This window comes from Ursus maritimus, unplaced genomic scaffold (assembly GCF_017311325.1).
Source record: "Ursus maritimus isolate PB19 unplaced genomic scaffold, ASM1731132v1 scaffold_16, whole genome shotgun sequence".
NCBI lineage: Eukaryota > Metazoa > Chordata > Mammalia > Carnivora > Ursidae > Ursus > Ursus maritimus.
In genome coordinates, this window is record NW_024424008.1 from 11,468,737 (window position 1) to 11,493,584 (window position 24,848).

Genomic DNA, 24,848 nt, shown 5'->3' on the forward strand with positions numbered 1-24,848 from the left:
ATGAACATTTGCTTATAGGTTTCTGTGTGAATGTAAATTTTCCCTTCTCTGAAATAAATGCCCAGAGTGGAATTGCTGAGTTGTATCATGGTTATATATTTAGTTTTTCTTGGAACTGCCATACTGTTTTCAAGGGTGGTCTGCCATTTTACATTTCCACCAGCAGTATATGAGTAACCCAGTTTCTCTGCGTTCTTGTCAGCATTTTGTGTTGTCACTATTTTTTATTTTAGCCTTTCTTTCAGGTATGCACTGATCTCTTGTTTTAATTTTCACTTCCCTAATGTCTAAAGATGAACATATTTTCACATACTTATTTACCACCTGTATATCCTCTTTGTTAAAATGATTGTTCGTGTCTTTACCCATTTTCTGATGGTATTGTTTCTCTCTCTTTTTTTTAGTTGAGTTTTGAGAGTTCTTTATATGTTTTAGATACTAATCCTTCATCAAATATGTAGCTCACAAATATTTTCTCTCCTCGTCTATACCTTGTCTTCTCATACTCTTCACAGTCTTTCATAGAGCAAAAAATTTTGATGAAGTTCAATTATCAGTTTTCATTTTATGGATCATACTTTTGGTGTCAAATATAAGGACTCTTTCCCTAAACCTAGATTTTATCCTGTTTTTTTTTTTTCTAAAAGTTTTGTATAGTTTTACATTTTACATTTGAGTTCATGATTTATTTTTAGTTAATTTTTATATAAGGTATAAGGCTAGGTCAAGGTTCATTTTTTTTACCTATGAATATCCAGCTGCCCCAGGACCACTGGTTGAAAAGGCTATCTGAAATTTCTCCACTGTATTGTTTGTGCTATTTCCTCAAAAATTATTCATTTGTGTAGATTTATTTCTGGTTTTTTATTTTGTTACATTGATCTGTGTGTCTGTCCCTCCACCAGTGCCACACTCTCTTGATTACTGTAGCTGTATATAAAACAACTCTTCAAATCATGTAGACTGACTCCTCTCAGTTCTTTTCAAAATTGTGTCAGCTGTTTAGGTTCCTTGTCTTTCCATATAAATTTTACAATATATATTAAAATATGTGTATATTTAAAATTTTTGTTGGGATTTTAATAGGAATTGCATTAAACCTGCATATCAATTTGCAAAAGAATTCACATCTTTACTATGTTGAGTCTTCCAGTCTATAAACACATGTGTCTCTCCATTTATTTTGATCGTCTTTGATTTTGTTCCTCAGCATTTTGGAGTTTACTTTTCTTGAACAATTATAAATGGTATTTTATTTTTAAATTTGGGTGTCCGCATGTTCATTGCTATTATATAGAAATACAGTTGGGTTTTTTTATGTTTATCTTGTATTCTGCCACCTTGCTGAACTTAATAGTTTTAGAAGACTTATAGATTCCTTGAGATTTGCTGCAAATAGGGACAGTTTTTATCATCCTTTCTAATGTATGTGCTTTTGATTTCCATTTTTGCCTATTGTCCTATCTAGAACTTCCAGGACTATATTGAATAAGAGTGGTAAGAGTAGATATCCTTTTCAATTTTAGGGGAAATGTATTCAGTCTTTCACCATTAACTTAAGTGCAGTGTTAGCTGTATGGTTTTTGCAGATATTCTTTATCAAGTTGAAGAAGTTGTTCAATTTCATCAGAAATTTTTTTATATAAATTGATTTGATCATGATTTTTTCTGCAGTTTATGAGTATGGTGTTACTACATTGATTGATTTTCAAATATTGAACCAGCTTTGTATTGTGAATGAACCCAACTTAATCATGGTATAAAATTATTTGTATATGTTGCCAAATGATACTTGTTAATATTTTGTTAAGGATTTTTACATCTATAATCATGAAGGGTATTGTTTATAGTTTTATTTTTTGTTTCACAGTTCTAGAGGCTAGAAGTCAGAAATCAAGGTGTCAGTATGGCCATGATTCCTTTGAAACCCATAGGAGAATCCATCCTTACTTCTTAGTTTCTGGTGATTTGCTGGCAATCTCTGGCACTCCTTGACTTTTACCCACATAATTTCAGTCTCTGCCTTTGTTATGCCACGGTGTTGTCCTTGTGTTTCCGTGTCTTTACATGGTTGTTTTCTTATAAGATTATCAGTCATATTGGATTAGGAGCCCACTCTACTCCAGTATAACCTCATTTTAACTAATTATATCTCAATGACCCTATTTCCAGATAAGGTTACATTCTGGGACTTAGGACTTCAGCTATCCTTTTTGAGGGGAAAAACTTAACCTACAGCAGTGCTTTTCCCCGCACCTCTTAAAATATGCATTTTACATGCATTTATAACTACATCAGACAGTATTATGATTTTTGCCCCACCATAAAACATAATTTAGAAACTCAAAAGGGAAAGAAAAATGTATTATATTTATATTTTTACTCTTTCCATTTCTCTTTCTTCCTCTCTAACATTCTAAGATTCCTACTCTCCTCATTTCCTCTCTGTTTAGAAAACTTCCTTAGCCATTCTTTTAGGGTAGATCTGTTGGCATTATATCCTCTAGGTTTTTCTTCATGTGAGAATGTGTCTTGATTTCTTCACTGGATACAGAATTCTAGGTTGACAGTTCTCTTTCAGAACTTGAAAAATATTGTGCAACTTTCTCTTCAGGTTTTCTGATGAGAGATCCTGTCATTCAAATAGTTTATTTCTTATAGTATAGGAAAAGTGTTGCTTCTCTCTCACTCTTCAGGATTTCCCCTTGTCTTTAGTATTCAGATTTTGTCTGTGATGTGTCTTGATGTGGATTTCTTTGGGTTTAACATATTTGAGGTTAGCTCAGCTTCTTGAATCTGTGGGTTTATAATGTTTTTTTGTTATGGGGGGAGGAGTTTTTTTGGCTAAACTTGAAAGTTTTCCGGCATTATTTCAAGTACTTTTCAGCCCTGCCTTCTTTCTTCTCTCCTTCCAGGACACCAATAATATGAATGCCAGATCTTTTGTTACAGTCCTGCCTTCTTATGGCCCGATGAGGAAGGAAGTCTAGACTCCCCACTCCATCTTTGCAGCATGGATGGGGGTGAGGCTAGAGTTTTTTCTGAGGTGTTTGGCTATAGAAGAGTAGTTACTATGTAAGTTTTTGCTCTTGCTAGGCTGCCTCTTTCCTGGTCATTTGGCTAGAGAGAGCAGGCTTTTGTTGGGCTGTTTTTTTGTCTATACCCAGTGGCGTTTCTGGGTTGCTAGCATCTTCAGTTCCAATTCTGGGATATGTGAGGTAAAAAAGAAAATACATGGAACTTACCACTGTAGTGTAACTCAGGTCCCAAAGTCTCTAGCCAGTTGGCCTTCTTCTCTCCACCTTTCAGAGTCTTCTTATGTTTGTTTTTATATTGTTCGGGATTTTTAATTGTACTTAGTGGGAAGAGCAGGGGAAAGTGTGTCTGTTTCATCTTCCCAGAAGCAGAAGTCCCTAATTTATTCTGCTTTTAATCTAGGCACCTTAGGGAAGTGTAAAGAAGCATAAAATACAGTTCTTGCCTTAAATCAAGTCCAAAAGATAGGATACCAGTACTTTTAGAAACACAAATGACAGATCTGTAAAAAGTGTGTAACAGTGGAAGTCCTAGGAGATAAAACATCTTTCTTTTATCTGTCTTGCCACAGCTTCTTTCTTATATGTCCATTTGGTGATTATTTTTTTAGTGTTGTTCATTGTTTACCTGTCTTGTCCATCTAGATTATGTTTCATGAAGTCTTAGTTATCATAGTAACCCCTGGAACTCAGAATAGTGCTTATCAGTAAAGATATTTTAAAATCAGATTGAAACTCTAGAACTTGTTTTTTGTTTTTGTTTTTGTTTTTTACTATGACGAGATATATCTGAAAATCTCTTTTATAACAAAACATCTAGAAATTATGGATAAAGCACAACAAACATCCTTTTAAATGCATAGCTGAACTCAAAAAAATGTAAAGAAAATTCTAAAGCATCAAATGCAAAGAAGGAGCTGAAAACTAAACTGACAAATGAGTTCTGAGATCATGAGCAGTTACAAGGCACCTTGTCTTTCAGCCTCAGGAAAGATGGACTTTTAGGTAGGAAAAATGACTCCCCTGTGAATTTATAATCACTGTTCTGCCTTCCCACAGATTTTGGATTCAAATACACATTACCTTTATTGTCTGGGAAACTTCAAGGTGTTAAATTATCTTAAACTGATCCAACATTCCTAGAGCCCCAGTATATCGGAGAGAAGCAAAAGCAAAGTATCTTTAAAGAAACGTAGTTTCATGTAAGCCCTTAGGATTTCTGCAGATTGAATGGAGATCAAACAAGTGTACACGATCAGTTCCAAAACTAGAGGAAATAAGCTACCATAAGTAAAAGTCAGGAGAAACACAAATCAGTAGACATAAACCCCCCAAATCAGATGCTGAAATATAAAGTAACTATTTAGGAAATACTTAATGAAATGAAGGAGAAAATGAAAAGGTGACCAAGGAACAGGAAATTATCAAAAGTGAAATTCCAAATTTGAAAAAGAATCAAAGAACTTCTAACATTAAAAAATATATATTGAAATAAAAAACTCAATGGATAAGCTAAAAAGTAGATTAGACACGGATGAAGAGAGAATTAATTAAATTGGAAGGCAAATCTAAAGAAATAAGCCAGAAAGCACTATAGAGAAATAACACTTCTTATTGCAGTTCCAAGGGAAGGAATAGCAAAAATTGGGACAGAATAGTATTCAAAGAGACAGTAGGTGTAATGTAGATATTAGAAAGCTAAAAGCTGTATTTCCCTTATTTCTTTTGCCGATAAGTTTCCAGATACCTTCAGGTTCAGCCAATCACATGTATTCACATAAGATTGAATTCAGAACCAATTTAAGTGAGGGAGAGAAATGGTAGTATATAAGGCATCCAGTTACTGGTGTGGATCTAGGGTGTGCATCATGACTCTGGAAACAAATGTGATGATAGCTTCCTGATCTATGAATTATAGCAAAGGTTGCAGTATGGTGCTGGGTGCAGCAGTGGTCCAGAGGCTTCCCAATTCTCCAGCTTCCTAATGTGAAAAAGAAAAAAGTTCCTTTGGCAAGATAATTCTGTGGTAGTGTTCATGAGTCATTCCTAGAGAGCCTAATCCTTGCTCATTCATCTTTTGGTTGGAATTGAATATTAAATGCTTTTCTGCTCTAAAAAGAGATATTATTTGCAGTTGAATCCTGATTGTTACCTGTAAAAAAAGCATACTGAAATTGCTGAAATCCAAAGACAAAGATCTTAATACAACCAGAGATAAAAGCTATATTGCCAACAAAGGAATAGTCAACAGCAGACTTATCAACAGCAACAGTGGAAGCCAAAACACAGTAGACTATTATCTTCAAAATGCTGAGAGAAATTAACTGTCACCTCAGAATTGTATACCCAAATATCTTTCAAAAACAGGCACAAGATAAAGACATTTAAAAACAAACAGTAATGGGGAAAGTTTACCAATACACCTCACTGAAAGACTTTCCCTTTAGAAACTACTTTAGCTGGTAGAGAAAAAATAATAAACCTGTGGGATTATCTGAACAAACTATTGTGACTAATATCTAGTTTGAGATATTTTTAAATGAAACTAAAGTGAAGGACAAAATAATAAGAGATACAAGAGGATAATCTTAGTTACATAGTTAGTTCCTAAGGTCCTTTTTATTTGGAAAGAAGGTACAGACAGTGATTAATTTTAGATTTTACATGTGTATTTTTGATAACCATTAGAAACAGTAATTGATTTTGTTGTGACTTTCAAAAACATGAGGGAATAAATGGAGTTATATAAACTCAATCCAAAAGAAATTAGGAAAAGAAGAGTAAAAAGGGAAGCAGAGAGAAGTCAGAACAAATGCAAAGCAGAAAATAAAAGGGTAGAAATAATTCAAAATATATCGATAATCACAATAAATATTAGTGGACAAAGCTAAGCAATTAAAAACAAAGACTCTCAAGCAGGGGAAAAGAAATCCAGCTATGTGCTATTCATAAAAAGTGTTATTAAAACATAAATACACAGTATGTTGCACACCCACCACAAAACATACATAGCTTAAGAGTTGTACCTCTTTTCTCAGTGGGTACCAGTTGTAAATAGGAATGAACTAGGAGCCAAAATGTGAAACCAAAAATGAAGCAGCCACGTGTAGTTAGTAATTTCTAGTTTAAACTGTAACTGAACATTGTGGCTTTATATGTATTATTTTATATTATACTTTTCCCATCACTGATAGTTTGGGCATTAATAAAAGAAGTTCCATAGTTTTTAATATCATAAAATGAGAATATTCAACAGTATGTTCTAGAAAGCAATATACTAATTGAAGTGAATGCTTGTATATATTAAGATATAGCGTTAAACCTTTGTCTCTAATGCCTTAACTGTCTAATGATGAAAACTTTTAAAAGCATGGTATTAATAGTCAGCATGCTGGACCGAGAGGTAAACACTGAAGTGGTTAGAGCAGGTACTGATGCTGTCAGTGTTTAGCACTATGTGTTTAGCTGTGTTTATGGTACGAAAGTGTAGTATTAGACTCTAGCTAGCTAGTATTGCTGCCTTACGTAATTCCAAAGGGGAAAGCAGGACTTGACTAAGTGCTCGTTTCTTTAAGTAACTGCTATTATCCTTGGCTTGGCTGCAATGTCATGCAGATTTATGTGGCTGCTATTTTCATTTACTTAGGATTACTTTAGTACCTTGAGGGGAGAGCCAGAGATTCTCTCTTCAGCTGACTAGCAATGGTCATTTAACTGCAGTAGGAAAAAACAAAAAAACCATTTTCTATGAAAATTGGTGACAACTGGCACTTAAGATCAGAAGAAGAGCTGTTTATACTTAATGCTTAAGATGCTGTCTGCCCAAAGCTCTGAAAGACTTTAAGATAGAAAGTAATACTACAATACTACTGAGCTTTTATAGAATTATTGCATTTGATAATAAAACCCACCTGATTAGTCTCCAAAAAATCCACATAAATACACAGTACTTTTAAAAGAAAAGAATATAAAAACAATATGTGCCACACAAATACTGACTAAAAGAAAGCTGGACTAGCTATTTTAATAACAGAAAAAATTTAAGGCATTATTTAAAACAAATGTGTTTGCTACATTATTATTATAAGATTTGGTTTACCAGGAAAAAAAAAAGGCAGTGCTAAACCTTGTATGGAAAATTTTAAGCAAAAATTGACAGAATTACAGAGAAGTATATCAATGCTCAATCATGCTGAAGTATTTTAATACAGTAACCATATGGACAAGTATACAGACAACATTTGAATAATACAATAACAAGTTGATTTAATATATTTAAGTTAAAGAAGGTGGTCTTCTCAAGCAGGCATGAAGTAGTTATTACATCTACCAGACACTAGTTTAAAAGCAAGGTTCAGCAAACTTCAAAGTATAACATGTTCTCTGACTATAGTACAATTAGTTAAAACAGGATTCATCAAAATAGCCCATATATTTGGAAACTTAAAACCACACTTGTAAATACAAGTAAAAAAAAATCACAGTAGAAATAATACTTATAAACTAATCATAGTGAAAGTACTACAAATCAAGTACTACAAAGTACTGGTTCTTAGAGGGAAATTTATGCCTTAGATGTTTACTTTAGAAGTAGAGAAGCTGAAGAATAATGAACTAAGCATACAACTTCAATAATTAGAAAATGGATCAGTAGAATCAATCCACACAGAAATAAAGGGCAGAAATTAAAACAGATATAATATTGAAGATCAACATCTTCAATCTAATTTTGCTCCCTTCTGAAACCCTACTAAGACTCCAACAAAGGAATTTATTTATAAATCATAAACCCACAAGAAGACTCAATAAAATTTTAAAAGCTGGAAAGTAAATGGATTACTGCTAACCCAAGAAAGCTAATTTTAAACAAAGAACCTCCAGTTTACATCAGAATTTTCTCAGGTATCAAGTATCAAGCATTAACAGCAACAGACAGTTTGGAAAAGCAGATGAAGAGGGCTCTAAAATAAAGACAATTGGTTAAAAGACTTAAGCTGTTAAATGCTTACATCCCCTCACCTACTCCACACCACTAAACAATGCCAGGAGCCTATAGGTTTATTCTCTGGGAAGGGTGAACGATGTCTCTGGATGGGGTTTTGCCAAACACAACTGAGCATGTGAATATCATGGTGAAATCAGAGAAATTGGGTGACCTTATGCATTTTGAATGTTGAATGTAAAAACCTCTAAGCAGAAAATTGAAAGAATCTTCTTTTAGGGAATATGAGAAGCCTAAAAGACTTAAAGATACTGATTTAGGGGTTCCCCAAGAATTGGCCCAGCAAAATAGCCCTACAATAAAGGTTACTTACCTAAGGGCCTCAACCACATACTTAGAGCTTGTGGTCACCTTTTTCGTTTCCCATTCTAAAGAATGAGGAAACAGTACCAGACATGATGAATGCATCCAATATGAAAGATAGAGGCCAAAACAAATGGGGGGGGTCAACTTAGGAGAAACACTTATGCATGAAGAAGAAAACTTCAAAAATAACAAAACAACAAATGTCATTAATCCATTCATATTTCTAGAAATACACTATATCTATGAGTCAAGAGTGGAATGCAATATAAAAAAAGGAACATTCAGAGGATCCCCCCCCGCTGCCAAAGATACTAAAAATATGGTAAAATGGAAAACTGAAGTGAATGGTTTGAAAAATACAGTTAAAGAAGCCACTGGAATTCCTTCTCCTGAACACACATTGTGATTGCATTATGGTCCATCATCCCCCATCCACCAGTAAGAATCTACCGCACGAAAAACGCTAAACCCATGGTATATTCCAGAGTAAATAAGACAACACGAGGCCTCAGGACCCTTGGGCCCACTCATCACCAGTGCTGTGGAGAAACAATGAAGTGTTTCCTCAAGTCTGTGGGCTTCACAGCAGAAAAGGCAGAAGCAAACACACACACACACACACACACACACACACACACACACACACACCTGGGTGCCATCAGGATGATGAGAAAGAAATGGAGAAGAGACTCAATAGAAATATTACTGGGCCAGATACAAGGACCAACATTAAAAAGGGGAGGGGGCAATGCAGATAAAATGGAAGAGAAGGAATCCATTATCAAAATTACTTAAGAAAATACCCTGCAATTGAAAGACATGAATTATTACATTGGAACAACCCACTGGCTCTTCAACACAATGGGTAGAAATAGACCCATGACAGTTTCAGAATTCTTGATAAGGAAGATTCCACAAGTTTGTAGAGTTAGAAGGCAGACATACATACAAAGGGTCAGGAATCAGAATGGTTTGGGGCTTATCAAAACAAAACTGGCAGCTAGAATTCTAACTTAGAATCCTGCAGCCAACCAAACTACCAACTCATATATCTGAGTTCTCAAAAAAGCTTATAGCCTATAAACTATTACTCAGAAACCTACTGAAGGCTGTATAATGAGAGAGTAAACCAAAAAGGAGGAAGACATGAGATAAAAGACATAGGAAATCCAGTGTCGAGAGGGGTAAAGGTAATTCTCAGGGTGAAGAGGAGGGGAAGGGACTTCTCATATTATAGCTATACACTAGTGAGGAAGGCAGTCCAGAATGAAGCGGTGTGACTCCAGACCCAGATATGTTGAGGGCCTTCTGTATTTTATATTCTTATACCTGATAATAATGGGTAGTCTGTCCCCAGAATCTTATCTGTACTTAGCTTATAGGGACCATGTCCTGAGAAATTCTTGCTCTCTCCTGTGTACCCTGCTGCCTGGATAACCAAAGACATTCATTTCACCCCACAGAAGAATTTTGCTTTGAACTACTGCTGAGAGCTGAAGATTGGCCCTGGTAAGTAAGATTAGAAGCAGAAAATAGAGAGTACCCTACTCCCATCGAGCATATTCTGTCACATCTCAGCACCTGGCCCACACTGCAACTCTGCCAGATGCCTTCACTATGTTGAGCCTTGTTTCCTGGGACTCATTCTTGCCTCCCCTAAATGGGGTTATGATAAACTCTGAAAAGCTGAAGACAGACTGTGACTCTTTTAACCTAATCTTCTCTGAGAACCTTCATCAGACAGTGGCAGTAATGCTTTTTCCACACACAGCCAAGTTTGTGCTTTCCTGATGGTTTTTAAATTACCCTTTTTCATTCATTTATATACAGATACTTCCAGTTAAAAAAAGAAAGTATTTGAGAAAATCTATTCTTGTCGTTCACCATACTTAAAAGGAGAAAAAATACATGAAGATAGCAGTAGATTTAGAAGGAGCATTCTGTAAAATTCAACAGCTATTTACAAACTAAAAACAAAATAGAACCCTTTACAAATTAGTTAATAGAAGGGAACTTCCTTAACCTGTAAACTCTACAGCATCTAACATATATAGTCATGAAATGTTTTAAAAAGTTATCTTTAAAATGAAGAATAAAACAAGAATATTATCACCACTCCTATTCAACATTATACTGGTTGAAGGCTTGTCCAATATAGTATTTGCAAATCACATGATCATGTACAGAAAATGTCATGGGACATGTACCAAAAAACTACTAGAAGTAGTAAGTTGGAATTCAACAAGGTCATGGAATTCAAATGAATATTCAAAAATCATATTTCTGTATATTAGCAGCAAACAATTGAAAAGTGAAATTTCAAAAGTACAATTTACAGTAGCACCAAAAAACATCAGAGGTTTAAGGATTAAATTTAGCAACTGTATGTAAGACCTGCATATGGGAAACAACAATGAACAGTTTTTTGCTGAGAGGAATTTAAGAAGACCTAAATAAACAGATAGATGTACCATTTTCATGGATTCAAAAACTCAATATTGTTAAGATGTCAGTTCTCCCCAGCTGACCTATAGGTTTAATGCAGTCACAATCAAAATCTCTGCAGGCTTTTTGGTAAAAATTGAGAAACTGATTCTGAAATTTACATGGGAATGCAAATGATCTAGAAGAACCAAAACAGTTGTAAAAAAGAATGACATGGGCGCCTGGGTGGCTCCATCAGTTAGGCGACTGCCTTCAGCTCAGGTCATAATCCCGGAATCCTGGAATCAAGCCTCGTGTGGGGCTCCCTGCTCAGTACGGAGCCTGCTTCTCTTGTCTCCTTCCCCTCCCCTGCCCCCGCCGTGCTCCCACGAGCACTCTCTTTCAAAAGAATAAATAAAATCTTTAAAAAAAAAATGAATGACAAAAAGCATTTACACTCCTTAATTTACTCTGTGCTGCACTAGTCAAGACAATGTGGTGTTGGTGGTAAGAATGAAATATAGATCAATAAAACACCCAACAGTAAACCGTTCATCCATCCTGACCTGATGTTAAGTAAACATTCAAAGGTAATTCTGTAGAGGAAAGGATAATCTTTTCAATAAATTGTGCTGAAACAACTGGATATTCTTATTTTCAAAATGAACTTAAACTCATGCCATTACAAAATTTAATGCCATTACAAAAATTGCTAGAATTGAATCATATCCCTAAATGTAAAAGCTAAAATTATAAAACTTCTAGAAGAAAGGATAGAAGTCTTTGCAGCCTTTGGTTAGACAAAGTTATTAAATAGGATACAAAAAATACAAACTATAATGAAAAAATTGAAATATTGAACTTCATCAAAATAACAAATTTTTCTTCAAAAGACATTGTTAAGAAAGTGAAAGGCAAATCACAGACTTGGAGAAAATACAAAATATATATCCAACAAAGGACTTTATATTTAGAATATATAAAGAACTCTTACAACTCAATAAGAAGGCAAACAATTTTTTTAACGGGAAAAGATTTAACAAACTGTATCAGAGAAGATACATGGATGGCAAATAGCACATGAGAAGATGTTTCATAACATTAGTCATTAGGGAAATGCAAATTAAAACGACAGTGAGATACTAACACCTACGAGGAACAACTAAAATGAAAAAAAAAATACCCATGTTATGCCAAATGTCGGTGAGGATATAGAACAAAAAACATTCGTACACTGCTGGTGGGAATGTAAAATGATACAGTCACTTAGGAAAGCAGTTTAACAGTACCTTAAAAATGTTTAACATTCACCTGCTGTACAATACAGCTATTCCTGTCCTAGCTTTTTACCCAAGAGAAATGAAAGCATATGTTCATACAAAAACTTATCAGTGGTCATAGTTATTTTATTTGTTATAGAAAAAAATGGAAACAATATAAATGTCCACCAACATTTGAACAGATAAACAAATTGTGGTATATCCATACAATGGAATACTACTAAGCAATTAAAGGACATGAAGGATTGATACACATAACCACATGGATGAATTTTTAAATAATTATGCCAAGTGAAAGAAGGCATACAATGAAGAGGATGTACTGTGTTATTCCATTTATATAACATTCTGAAAAATGCAAACTAGCTTTTGGCAATGATAAATATGTTTATCACCTTGATTGTAGTGTTTCATGAATATATACAAATGTACCGATAAAATGTACACTTGAACTATATTCAGTTAAGTGTAAGTCAGTGATACATCATTGAAGCTATAAAAATATGTAAGCTACTGTTCTTGTTTTGGGTAACTCAACAAGCTTCAATTTCCTTATCAGTGAAGTGCAAAGATTATAATACCTTCTTCACAGGGTTTATCTGAAGATTTTATTCATTTGCTTGTGTATCTAATTGACTGTGGTGCCTGCCTGACACCAAGCAGGAGACTCAGTCAATGTTAGTTCTGTTCCAGCATCTGCTGCCTCTTCCAGGGGACTGTTGAAGTTATTGGGGGCCTTCAGATTACTTTTTGGAAACACTTAGCAAAGTCTTAATGGCACATTTTTTCTCATTTTTTTAATGGCTAAATGTAATAGGCAAATGTATTAGAGAATTTAATAGATAGGTTTGCTTTTAATACTAACGAAAACCTTTCCTTCTCATGAAAGCAGTGGCTTCAAGCTCTGATCATGACACGACTTAACAAAATTTCAGTTTGCTTTCCTTTTTTTTCCCCACAGGGTTTATCCATGGCTCAGAGGACTGGGTTATACATCCTTGGGTATATTTTTAATGGGATTTCTGTTATGGAACATAGATAACATCTTTTGTGATTCACTGAGGTAAGATATATTTTCAATCTTTGAGAAATATTTTTAGAAGCAATCTATTAAGCAGAAAATTTCATAGGCATATAGAATTGTTAGTGCCATGAAGTGAATTTTTGCCGTTGAAAATACTTGTTTAATTAACCTAAAAATTTGGACCTAAGACAATTTTGTAATATCTGTAGGGATTTTTGTGTGTATGTACCACAGAATTATAGAGTTGATCAGATGTTAATTAGGCCTCTGAAATCTCCCTAATCTGCTGTGTTGAAGAAATACTAATGATTTGTAAGAAGCATATAAGATACATGTATACGGGGCGCCTGGGTGGTGCAGTCGTTGAGCGTCTGCCTTTGGCTCAGGGCATGATTCCGGCGTTCTGGGATCGAGCCCCACATCAGGCTCCTCCGCTGGAAGCCTGCTTCTTCCTCTCCTACTCCCCCTGCTTGTGCTCCCTCTCTCGCTGGCTGTCTCTCTCTCTGTCAAATAAATAAATAAATAAATAAAATCTTTAAAAAAAATAATAAGATACATGTATATAATTTTGTACTTTAGTATACTTAATGTTATTTTCTAAGAAAGGCAAGTGTTTCTTTTACCATCTTGTCAACAATAATATATTGACTAGAGTTTGATTTTGTGTCTCTGCACCTTAGTCTGTCACTAAGATAAATATCTTTCTGGGCCTCAGTTTCCATAAACTGAACATGTTGAAGAGGTTAAACTAGTGGGTCCTTCCAACTCAAAATTTTGTGCCCTAAAGTTTTGCATAAGCACATAAATTGAAAAGCACAGGAGAGAGGCAATGAGCAGAATTCTGTGGGAAATCTGCAGGATGAATGACGTGGTCTCTTCAGCATAAATTGCAGAGGGGGTAAAAAAGGGAAGAGGAACATATAGATTAAAAGAGACTTAAGGGGCATCTGGGTGGCTCATTTGGTTAAGTGTCTGACTCTTGATTTTGGCTCAGGTCATGATCGCAGGGTGGTGAGATGGAGCCCTGTGTGTCAGCCTCTGCACTCATCACAGAGTCTGCATGGGATTCTCTCTCTCCCCCTGCCCCTCCCCCTACAGGTGCACGTGCTCTCCCTCTCTAGAAAGAAAGAAAGAAAGAAAGAAAGAAAGAAAGAAAGAAAGAAAGAATTTAAAAATAAATAAGAGACTTAAGAGATAACACTATATCAATCAAATGCAGTGTGTTGATTTTCTTTAATTCTGATTCAAGCAAACAAACTGCAAAACAAAATTTTAAATTTATGAGATTATTGGAACTTTAATCTATAATTGAATATTTTGTGATATTAAGGGATTATTGTTAATATTTTATGTGTGAAAATGGTATTACTGTTATGTTTTAAAGAGGTTTTTTTGGGTCACCTGGGTGGCTCAGTTGGTTAAGCGTCTGCCTTTGGCTCAGGTCATGATCCCAGGGCCCTAGGATCGAGTCCCACATCGGGCTTCTTGCTCAGCAGGGAGCCTGATTCTCCCTCTGCCTCCTGCTCCCTCTGCTTGTGCTCTCTCTCTCTTTCTCTGATAAATAAATAAAATCTTTATAAGAAAAGTTCTTCGTAAAAAAAATTAAAAAGTAGATTTTTTTTAGATTTATTTATTTATTTATTTATTTATTTATTTATTTATTAGAGAGCGTGCACAAGCAGGAGGGGCAGAGGGAGAGGGAGAGAAAATCCCAAGCAGACTCCATTCTAAGTGCGAAGCCCGACTTGGGGCTTGATCTCATGACCCTGAGATCACAACCCCAAGATTACAACCTGAGCGGAAACCAAGAGTCAGTCACTCAACTGACTGTACCACCCAGGCACCCCTTTAAAGAGGTTTTAATTTTTTAGAGACACATACTGAAATATTTAGAGTTAAAATGATATAATATCTGGGATTTGCTTCAAAATATGGAAGGGGAGAAGTGGATGAGAGTCTAGAGGATTGGCTGTAAGTTATAATTGTTGAAGCTGGATTATGGGTTCATTATAATTTTACCCACTTTTGCACATGTTTGAAATTTTCCATAATAAAAAATTAAATAAGTAAATGTATATTTTAAATGTATACAAACAAGTAATATACCCTGCTTAGAAAACTAAGTTCTGAATGAGTGGTTCTGAATCAGAATTACCCATCAGATGCCCCAGTGTTTACACTGCTGAGATAGTCATCATCCTCTGGGTAAGAGCCACTAAGAAATAAAGTAGGTTCTTAGAGATGGTAGTTTTCTCAAAAATTCATAGGATATCTAGAGAAATAGTTTTACATTGATTTTTTTTCCCTTCTAATAAATGAGAATATTAATATAGTACACACTTAATCAAAAGATGTAGAATTTGAGACTCAGCTGTGCCACTTGGCTTAGTAACTTGGGCAGCTTGGTCTCTGATTTTTAGGTTCCTCATCTGTAAAGCAAAAGTAGTAATAGCTACCTCAAAGACTTACTATGAAGTGAAATAATATTTACAAAAGCACTTTATAGACTGTATGGTGCTCATCTAAGATGATGGTTGTGTGTAGGGCAAGGAAAAGCATGTATTTGGTTTCTTGAGTGAATAGCTAAGTAGACCAATGTTTCCCAAATTGTGTTCCAGGAAACACTTGTTCCATAAAGTGTTAGTAAGATACTACTTGAAGAAAGGGTTCTGTCCAAAATTAGATTTAAAGCTTAAGACTATAGTAGTTAGAGATACAAACAGACATTATCTCATTCTTAAAGGGTCTATCCAACAAGAGGATCTAACAATTATAAATATCTATGCCCCCAACATGGGAGCAGCCAGCTACATAAGCCAACTGTTAACCAAAATAAAGAGATAATATTGATAATAATACATTAATAGTAGGGGACCTCAACACTCCACTCTCAGCAATAGACAGATCACCTAAGCAGAAAATCAGCAAATATACAAGAGCTTTGAATGACACACTGGACCAGATGGACCTCATAGATAAATACAGAACATTCCACCCTAAAACAACAGAATACTCATTCAAGAATGCACATGGAACTTTCTCCAGAATGGACCACATACTGGGTCACAAATCAGGTCTCAATCAATACCAAAAGATTGAGATTATTCCCTGCATATTCTTAGACACAATGCTTTGAAACTGGAACTTAATCACAAGAAAAAATTTGGAAGAAATTCAAACACTTGGAAGCTGAAGACCATCCTGCTTAAGAATGTCTGGGTCAACCAGGAAATCAAGGAAGAACTTAAACAATTTATGGAAACCAATGAAAACAAAAACACATCAGTCCAAAACCTATGGGATACTGCAAAGGCGGTCCTAAGGGGGAAATACATAGCCATCCAAGCCTCACTCAAAAAAATAGAAAAATCCGGAATATACAATCTATCTTTACAACTTAAAGAACTGGAGAAGGAACAACAAAGAAGGCCTAAGCCATGCATGAGAAGAGAAATAATTAAGATTACTGTACCAGAAATACAGTAGAGCAGATTAAGGAAACTGGAAGCTGGTTCTTTGAAAGAATTAATAAGATCAATAAACCACAGGCCAGACTTATCCAAAAGAAAAGAGAAAGGTCCCAAATTAATAAAATTATGATTGAAAGAGGAGAGGTCATGAGTAACACCAAGGAAATGGAAACAATTATTAGAAATTATTATTAACAATTATATGCCAATAAATTAAGCAACCTGGAAGAAATGGATGCCTTCCTGGAAACCTATAAACTGCCATGACTGAAACAGGAAGAAATTGACAACGTGAATGGACCAATAACCAGTAATAAGATTGGAGCAGTTATCAAAAACCTCCCAAAAAACAAGAGTCCAGGGCCTGATGGATTCCCCGGTGAATTCTACCCAACATTCAAAGAAGAAATAATACCTATTCTCCTGAAGTTGTTTCAAAAAATAGAAACAGAAGGAAAACTTCCAAACTCATTCTATGAGGCCAGCATTACCTTGATCCCAAAACCAGGCAAAGACCCCATCAAAAAGAATCGCAGACCGATATTCCTGATGAATATGGATGCCAAAATTCTCAACAAGATCCTAGCTAATAGGATCCGGCAGTACATTAAAAGGATTATCCATCAAGACCAGGTGCCCTGGGATACAAGGGTGGTTCAACATTCGCAAATCAATCAGTGTGATAGAACATAATGAGAGAAGAGACAAGAACCATACAGTCCTCTCAATTAATGAAGAAAAAGCATTTGACAAAATACAACATCCTTTCCTGATTAAAACTCTTCAGAGTGTAGGGATAGAGCGTACATTCCTCAATTTCATAAAAACCATCAATGAAAAGCACTCAGCAAATATCATTCTCAGTGGGGAAAAGCTAAGAGCCTTTCCCTTAAGATCAGGAACATGACATGATGCCCATTCTCGCCACTATTATTCAACATAGTACTAGAAATCCTAGCAACAGCGATCAGACAACAAAAAGAAATAAGGGGTATTCAGATTGGAAAAGAAGAAGTCAAACTCTGTCTCTTCGTAGATAACATCATACTTTATGTGGAAAATTCAAAAGACTCCACCCCCAAACTACTAGAACTCATACAGCAATTCAGTAATGTGGTAGGATACAAAATCAGTGCACAGAAATCAGTTGCTTTCCTATACACTAACAATGTAACTGTAGGAAGAGAAATTAGGGAGTAGATTCCATTTACAGTAGCACCAAAAACCATGAGATACCTTGGAATAAACCTAACCAAAGAGGTAAAGGATCTATACTCCAGAAACTACAGAACACTTATGAAAGAAATTGAAAAAGACACAAAAAGATGGAAAAACATTCCATGCTCATGGATCAGAAGAATAAACATTGTTAAAATGTCTATGCTACCCAGAGCAGTCTATACTTTCAACGCCATCCTGATCGAAATACCAATGCCATTTTTCAAAGTGCTGGAACAAACAATCCTAAAATTTGTATGGAACAGAAAAGACTCAGAATTGCCAAGGAAATATTGAAAAAGAAAAACAAAGCTGGGGGCATCACGTTGCCTGATTTCAAGCTATACTACAAAGGTGTGATCACCAAGACAGCATGGTACTGGCACAAAAACAGACACATAGATCAATGGAACAAAATGGAGAGTCCAAATACGGACCCTCAACCCTGTGGTCAACTAGTCTTCAACAAAGCAGGAAAAAATATCCAATGGAAAAAAGACAGTCTCTTCAATAAATGGTGCTGGGAAAATTGGACAGTCATATACAGAAGAATGAAACTCAACCATTCTTTTATACCATACACAAAGATAAACTCTAAATGGATGAAAGACCTCAGTGTGAGACAGGAATCCATCAAAATCATAGAGAAGAACATAAGCCGTAACCTCTTCGACATTGGCCAACAGCAACTTCTTTGATGACACGTCTCCAAAGGCAAGGGAAACAAAAGCAAAAATGAACTTTTGGGACTTCATCAAGATAAAAAGCTTCTGCACAGCAAAGGAAACAGTCAACAAAACAAAGAGGCAACCCATGGAATAGGAGAAGATATTTGCAAATGATATTACAGATAAAGGGCTGGTATCCAAGATCTATAAAGAACTTCTCAAACTCAACACCTGAAAAACAAATAAGTCAAAAAATGGGCAGAAGATATGAACAGACACTTTTCTAAAGAAGACATACGAATGGATAACAGACACATGAAAAAATGTTCAACATCATTAGCTATCAGGGAAATTCAAATCAAAACCACATTGAGATACCACCTTACACAGTTAGAATGGCAAAAATTGACAAGGCAAGAAACAACAAGTGTTGGAGAGGTTGTGGAGAAAGGGGAGCCCTCTTATATTGTTGGTGGGAATGCAAGTTGGTGCAGCCGCTTTGGAAAACTGTGGAGGTTCCTCAAAAGGTTGGAAATAGAGCTACCCTATAACCCAGCAATTGCACTGCTGGATATTTACCCCAAAGATACAGATGTAGTGAAAAAAACCGCCATATGCACCCCAATGTTCATAGCAGCAATGTCCACAATAGCCAAACTATTGGAGTGGAAGGAGCCGAGATGCTCTTCAACAGATGAATGGGTAAAGAAGATGTGGTCCATATGTACAATGGAATATTACTCAGCCATCAGAAAGGATGATTACCCAACATTTGCATCAGCGTGGATAGTACTGGAGGAGATTATGCAAGTGAAATAAGTCAAGCAGAGGACAATTATCATATGGCTCATCTCATGGAGATGAATCATGAGAGACTGTGAACTCTGGGAAACAAACTGAGGGTGTCAGAGGGGAGAGGGGTGGGGGGATGGGTTAGCCCAGTGATGGGTATTAAGGAGGGCACGTATTACCTGGAGCACTGGGTGTTACATGCAAACAATGTATCACGGAACACTACATCAAAAACTAATGAAGTACTGTATGGTGACTAACATAATAAAAAAAATAAAAAAATAAATGGTTCTGTCCATTAGCACATTACCTAAAAGAAAATGAAAATAACTCTTATATAGTTCTGCTGGGACTTCTCAAAACCTTCATTCTATTAATAGACATTGCAGTCTCCAAGAGGGCAATAAACTATGTACTATTTTCTATATTTTTTCTTTGAGCACAGAATCAATTCTTCATGGAACTTCTGCTAGGAACACTATTCCTCAAAATATACTTTGGAAAACAATATGCAGACTACAGCTAACAAGGAAATTAAATAATTGCCATATCTGAGAATAACATTTCAAAATGCTAAAAGGCTGTCAGCATTAGTTGCTAAATATTGAAAAAATAATAATACGGTGATTTCTTTTCCCCTCTTTACACAGGAACTTTCGAAAGAAGGTGCCACCTGTCATAGGGGTTGCCACACAGTTTCATGCATGGTGGCATATTTTAACTGGCCTTGGTTCTTATCTTCACATCCTTTTCAGGTAGGAAATAGAGACTTTTTTTTTTTTTAGCATAGTATTGAAGTGTTTTTTCCTTTACCCTTCAAATAGGATGGTGTAAACATAAAACGTCAGAGACAAATATCAAGAACTTGATGTTCTAGGTTTCCCTCTGCCCCTGGGTGACCTTAAGCAAGTCCCTACCCTCTCTGAAGCTAAGTTTTCTCATCCATTTTTTTTTTAAGATTTTATTTATTTATTTGTCAGAGAGAGAGAGGCTGAGCAAGCAGGGGGAGCAGCAGGCAGAGGGAGAGGGAGCCCAATGTGGGACTCAGTCCCAGGACCCTGGGATCATGACCTGAGCCAAAGACAGACGCTTAACCGACTGAGCCACCCAAGTGTCCCTAGTTTTCCTTAAAGTGAGATAGTTATACTAACTGACCTCTGACACGTGGTCTACATTTTAAGTAATCATTCATTTCCATTTTTAGAGCAAGTAGTATGTAAACATTTCCATTTCTTGTTTATCAACATATCTTTGTTTATAGAGAACAAATTTAGAGGGGAAAAAGCAGCCAGAGTAGCAGACTGGGAAAGCGTGAGTATCAGAAGTCCCCAGCTTAATTTGTCTCCTTCCCTGAGATAAATTGGTTGCCACTTCTCTTCCCTTGCTCAAGAGTCTGTTGGAAGTCAATCATTTACAACAAAAATGAAATTAGAATTCTCTCTGATCACACTATTCAAATAATGCCTCCATATCATTCTCCCTTTACCAGGCCTTATTTTTCTTCAAAACATTTATGAACAGTTATATATATTTGTTTGCCTCCACCAGCTAGACTTAAAGTTCCTTGAGATAAGGGACTTTATCTTATTCACTGCTACCCTCTCAAATGCTTAGAACAATACCTATCAGATAGTAAGCATTCAGTATATATTGTTAAATGATTTAATGAATGAATGTGTACCTACTGATCTCTTTACTAGGGGATCAGAATATGTTTAATCTCAAATTCTTCTCAAGAGTTGAAAGAGCTGAAATATTTCTAGAAAGGGAAAGAAAATTTTCCTTTGAACCAATGTGAAAATTTACTCAACTGAAATTTGTAGAATACTTCCTCAAAATAACATTTGCATCGCACCTCTCTGGAGATCAGCTTATTTAGGCAACCTGACTTATCTAAAATACAACTACCTGAGAATTATGGAAAAAGAACTTCTGGGCAGCTAAATAAGAATCATTGCATTTATGCTGTGAAGAGCTCAAGGTTATTAATCATGGAAGAGCTCTTAGACTCTGACTGTCAGTATATTTCTCTTACTTTTTATAACCGGTTACTACGTTGATTATTTGGATTCTCAGCCCATAGCACATTAGAAATAGCTAATTTAACAGGGAAGGGATAGGCAACGTTTGAGGAAATTGAAAAATGATGGAAAAGGAGAAAGAAGAATAACTATAAAATGAGCCTGAGAATTACAAACGTAACACTGCCCGGGAGGTCCCGAGGACATTACTGCCGCGTGATACAATACAGTAATAAAGGTCTCTAATAAATAAGTCAAAGTCTACTCATCCCATGCTATTTTAAAAGGTTAGGGTTCCCAGTTCCCACTTCCCTTTTTCACCTTTCCCTTTCCATCTCCCTTTCACTTTCTCCTTCTGTCCTCCTGATATGGAAACCCTTCAGGGAAGTGGGGTAATGAGGGGAAGAAGTGCTGTGCTGAGGTGGCAACATTCAGTGTCTAAGGAGCGAGGAAAGGAGGTCAGAGGTAGCAGCATGCTGAGCTTCCGAGAAGATCTGATGGTGACGGGGAAGTGGCTGCTGTGCACTGCACGGAAGCACAGTGTTGAGGGGAAGGGATATGGCAGGGTGGGTGGAGGAGGTGGCCGGAGTTAGGAAATGGGTTACACTGAACAAGTAAATCATTGATTAAACAGTAAGTAAATATATTGGGGATAGCAAAACCTGATTTCTCCACTGTCTCAGAAGGGATTTACAAATACGGAAGGAAGGAAAGCTAGACAGAATCTTGAGGAGGTTAGACTGGAATTTAAACTATCAGGGGCACCTGGGTGGCTCAGTCATTTAAGCGTCTGACTTGGGCTCAGGTCATGATCTCAGGGTCCTGGGATTGAGCCCCACATCAGGCTCCCTGCTGACTGAGGAGTCTGCTTGTCACTCTCCCTCTCCCTCTGTTCCTCCCCTCACTCCCACTCTCTCTCAAATAAATAAAAATCTTTAAAAAATATTAGCGTGAGCTCATGAGTGTGTGACACGAACATAAATGTACACACAGATATGGAAAAAGATGTGTGTGTTGTATAAATTATAAATATATGTGTATACGTATGTTTACACATCCATGTATTGCCTAGCTCTGTGAACCCCTGTGAGGGCTGAAAGGCAAGCTTTGGCCTTCTAAACCAGAGATAGTGTCAGTATCAAAATTAAATAGCAAGGGTTTCAAGTTACAACCCATTGAATAAAATGAGAATCTGTGAGTGCATACTAATATAAATAAATGAGGAGAAGGGAAAGCTCTTCCTTACAAAAGAATGCCAAATAACAAATGTAGAAGGAACAATGGACATGAATGATCACCATTTGGCAACCATCTTAGGGATAGTTGATATGTATTATTTATCAGTGGATGCTCTGGCTGAGAGGGGGGAGTATGATGAGGAACACATACTGGTGTAATTTAGATGTTCTCCCTATGAAATACTAATACAAAGGGGGAGATGGTGACTTTACAGTGAAGAAAACTGGCAGCAACCAACTTGACCCTGCATTTAAGGTTAACATTGCCCATGACAGAGCAGGTCATTATGGTGTATGTATCTCCTGATAAAATGCACTGAAATGAGCTCAGCATCATTGCTTTAGTATTCCTGCCAAAAATGCATGGCCTGGGTCTGGTTATGAGGAAATATTGATGGACCTATGTTGAAGGTCCTTCTACAGAATGAAAGTCCTATACTTTTTAAGACTATCAAGTTCATGAGACAAGGAAAAACTGAAGACCTGTTCTAGTTAGAAAAAAATTGTTAAGATATGAAAACTAAATGCAGTGCGTGTTTCTGGATAGCAACCTGGATCAGAAAGGAAAAAAAGGAGAAATTATTGGGACAGTCAACAAAATTAGTTACAATGAAGTCTTGAGTTGGATGTTAGCATTGTATTAATTTCCTGAGTGGAAGGGTTGTATGTATTATAGTAATTTAGGACACTGTCCTTGTTTTATGTGATACATATTGGAATATTTAGGGGTGATGGGCATCATGTCATACAAAGATGGGCAACATGTCATACATGTATAGGATAACATATACACTTGGACATGTGTTTGTCTGTGTGTGTAAAACAAATGTGGTTAAATGATAACAATTTGGCATCTGGGAGACAGGGATACGGAATTCTTCCTACCAACCTTGCAACTTTCCTGTAAGTTTGAAACTGTTTTTAAATTTAAAAAATAACAGAGGAGAGGGAAAGGCCAGTCCTCCAGATGATGAGGGGGGTGAGGGGGGATATTTGGTGTAAATAAGCAAATAGAAAACTGATCGTCTAAATGGTAATCAAAATGCCTTATAAAACAGAATATCCATTTTTGTGAAAAAGTGACGGCTAAATATATATATGTGCTCAAAAATACTTAATTATCTTTGTGAGGGTATATGTTAACTGGTAAGTACCAGCATTTATCTCTCGAGTGAAGGTACCAGGTAGGAGACAGACCTTTTTACTATGTACTCTTTCAAATCATTACCAAATGATTATATTACCTATTGAAAAAAAATTTTTAATAAAACAGTGAGATATTTTTTATAACCATTAAGTGAGCTCTGTAGTATTTTGAAATTTCCTACTGCAGTCTTTAGTTGCAGTGAAATGCTATGATCACCCATTACTTGTCATTGTAAATTGATGTAACCCATTTGGAAAGAAATTCGATACTATATGTGTTTGTGAAAATAAAATATTTATATTTTTTATCCCAGTTATTATATTCCTTGGAATTTATCCTAAACAACCCAGAAAAGTGAAAATGTGTGTGTACACTCAAATACGTTTATTACAGTGTCACTTAATTAGCAAAGCAACAATGATAACAGAAGAAAAATAAATTACCCAATAAGGTAGAATTATAAAGTAAATTATAGTATATCTTTTATTCAGCCGTTTAAAATTATAAATGTGAAAATTTTATAACACATAGAAAGATATTTGCATAATTTTGACTTTTAAGTGAAACAGACTAAAATCATATATAGGTAATTTATTAATCCTGTGTAAAAACTAATTTGTATGGAGACAAGGGTTAAAGTAAATACAGAAAAAAAATAAAGCATTTTTACTATATTTGGTGGCAGCATTTTGACTTTTTTTTTGTTTTGTTTTCTATTAATGTTAAAATGTTTTACTTTGATTTTTCTTTAAGGAGGCAGCGAAGATAGAATATGTTTTAGACATATTTCATCCTAAATAACTAAAATAAAAGAAGCTTGGGTATTGAAGCTTCAGTTTTGGAAATTTTGGTTTTTTGGGTACCTCATTGAATGAAGTATGCAAATAATATTTCAGAGGGATGATTTGAGAATTATTAATAATACAACACATGTGCCCTTTTAAGATTTAAGTACTGTACAAATGTTTGTTTCAAACAAAGAGTTAACACAGGGAAGTAAAAAGATCTGAGCTTGGAGCTTTGCTCCATCCCTTCATAACTGTGTAACGATCTTAGCCAAGTTATTTACTTGCACTGATTTAGAATCCAGTCTCGTCTTCATAGGTTACTTATTCTAAAGGCTACTGTGAGGAAGACTTTCGTGACCTTCCTGATTATCTCATACCTGTATTGTAATCCTTCTGGAGCTGGTATAACCACTTCCAAAATATTCTAAGAATACT

The 24,848-nt window shown here is 35.7% G+C and overlaps 1 protein-coding gene across 7 annotated transcripts in view; it reads left to right on the forward strand.

The window, feature by feature from the left end:
- ACER3 (alkaline ceramidase 3) overlaps positions 1–24,848 on the forward strand; it is a 166,821-nt gene that overhangs the window by 140,682 nt on the left and 1,291 nt on the right. For 6 of the 7 annotated variants that reach the window (XM_040630880.1, XM_040630881.1, XM_040630882.1 and 3 more), the window contains 2 exons: positions 13,009–13,110; positions 19,870–19,974. In XM_040630880.1, the coding sequence (XP_040486814.1) occupies positions 13,009–13,110; positions 19,870–19,974 (207 nt within the window). The remainder of the gene's footprint in view (positions 1–13,008; positions 13,111–19,869; positions 19,975–24,848) is intronic. The other variant, XM_040630883.1, reaches the window with a different exon arrangement.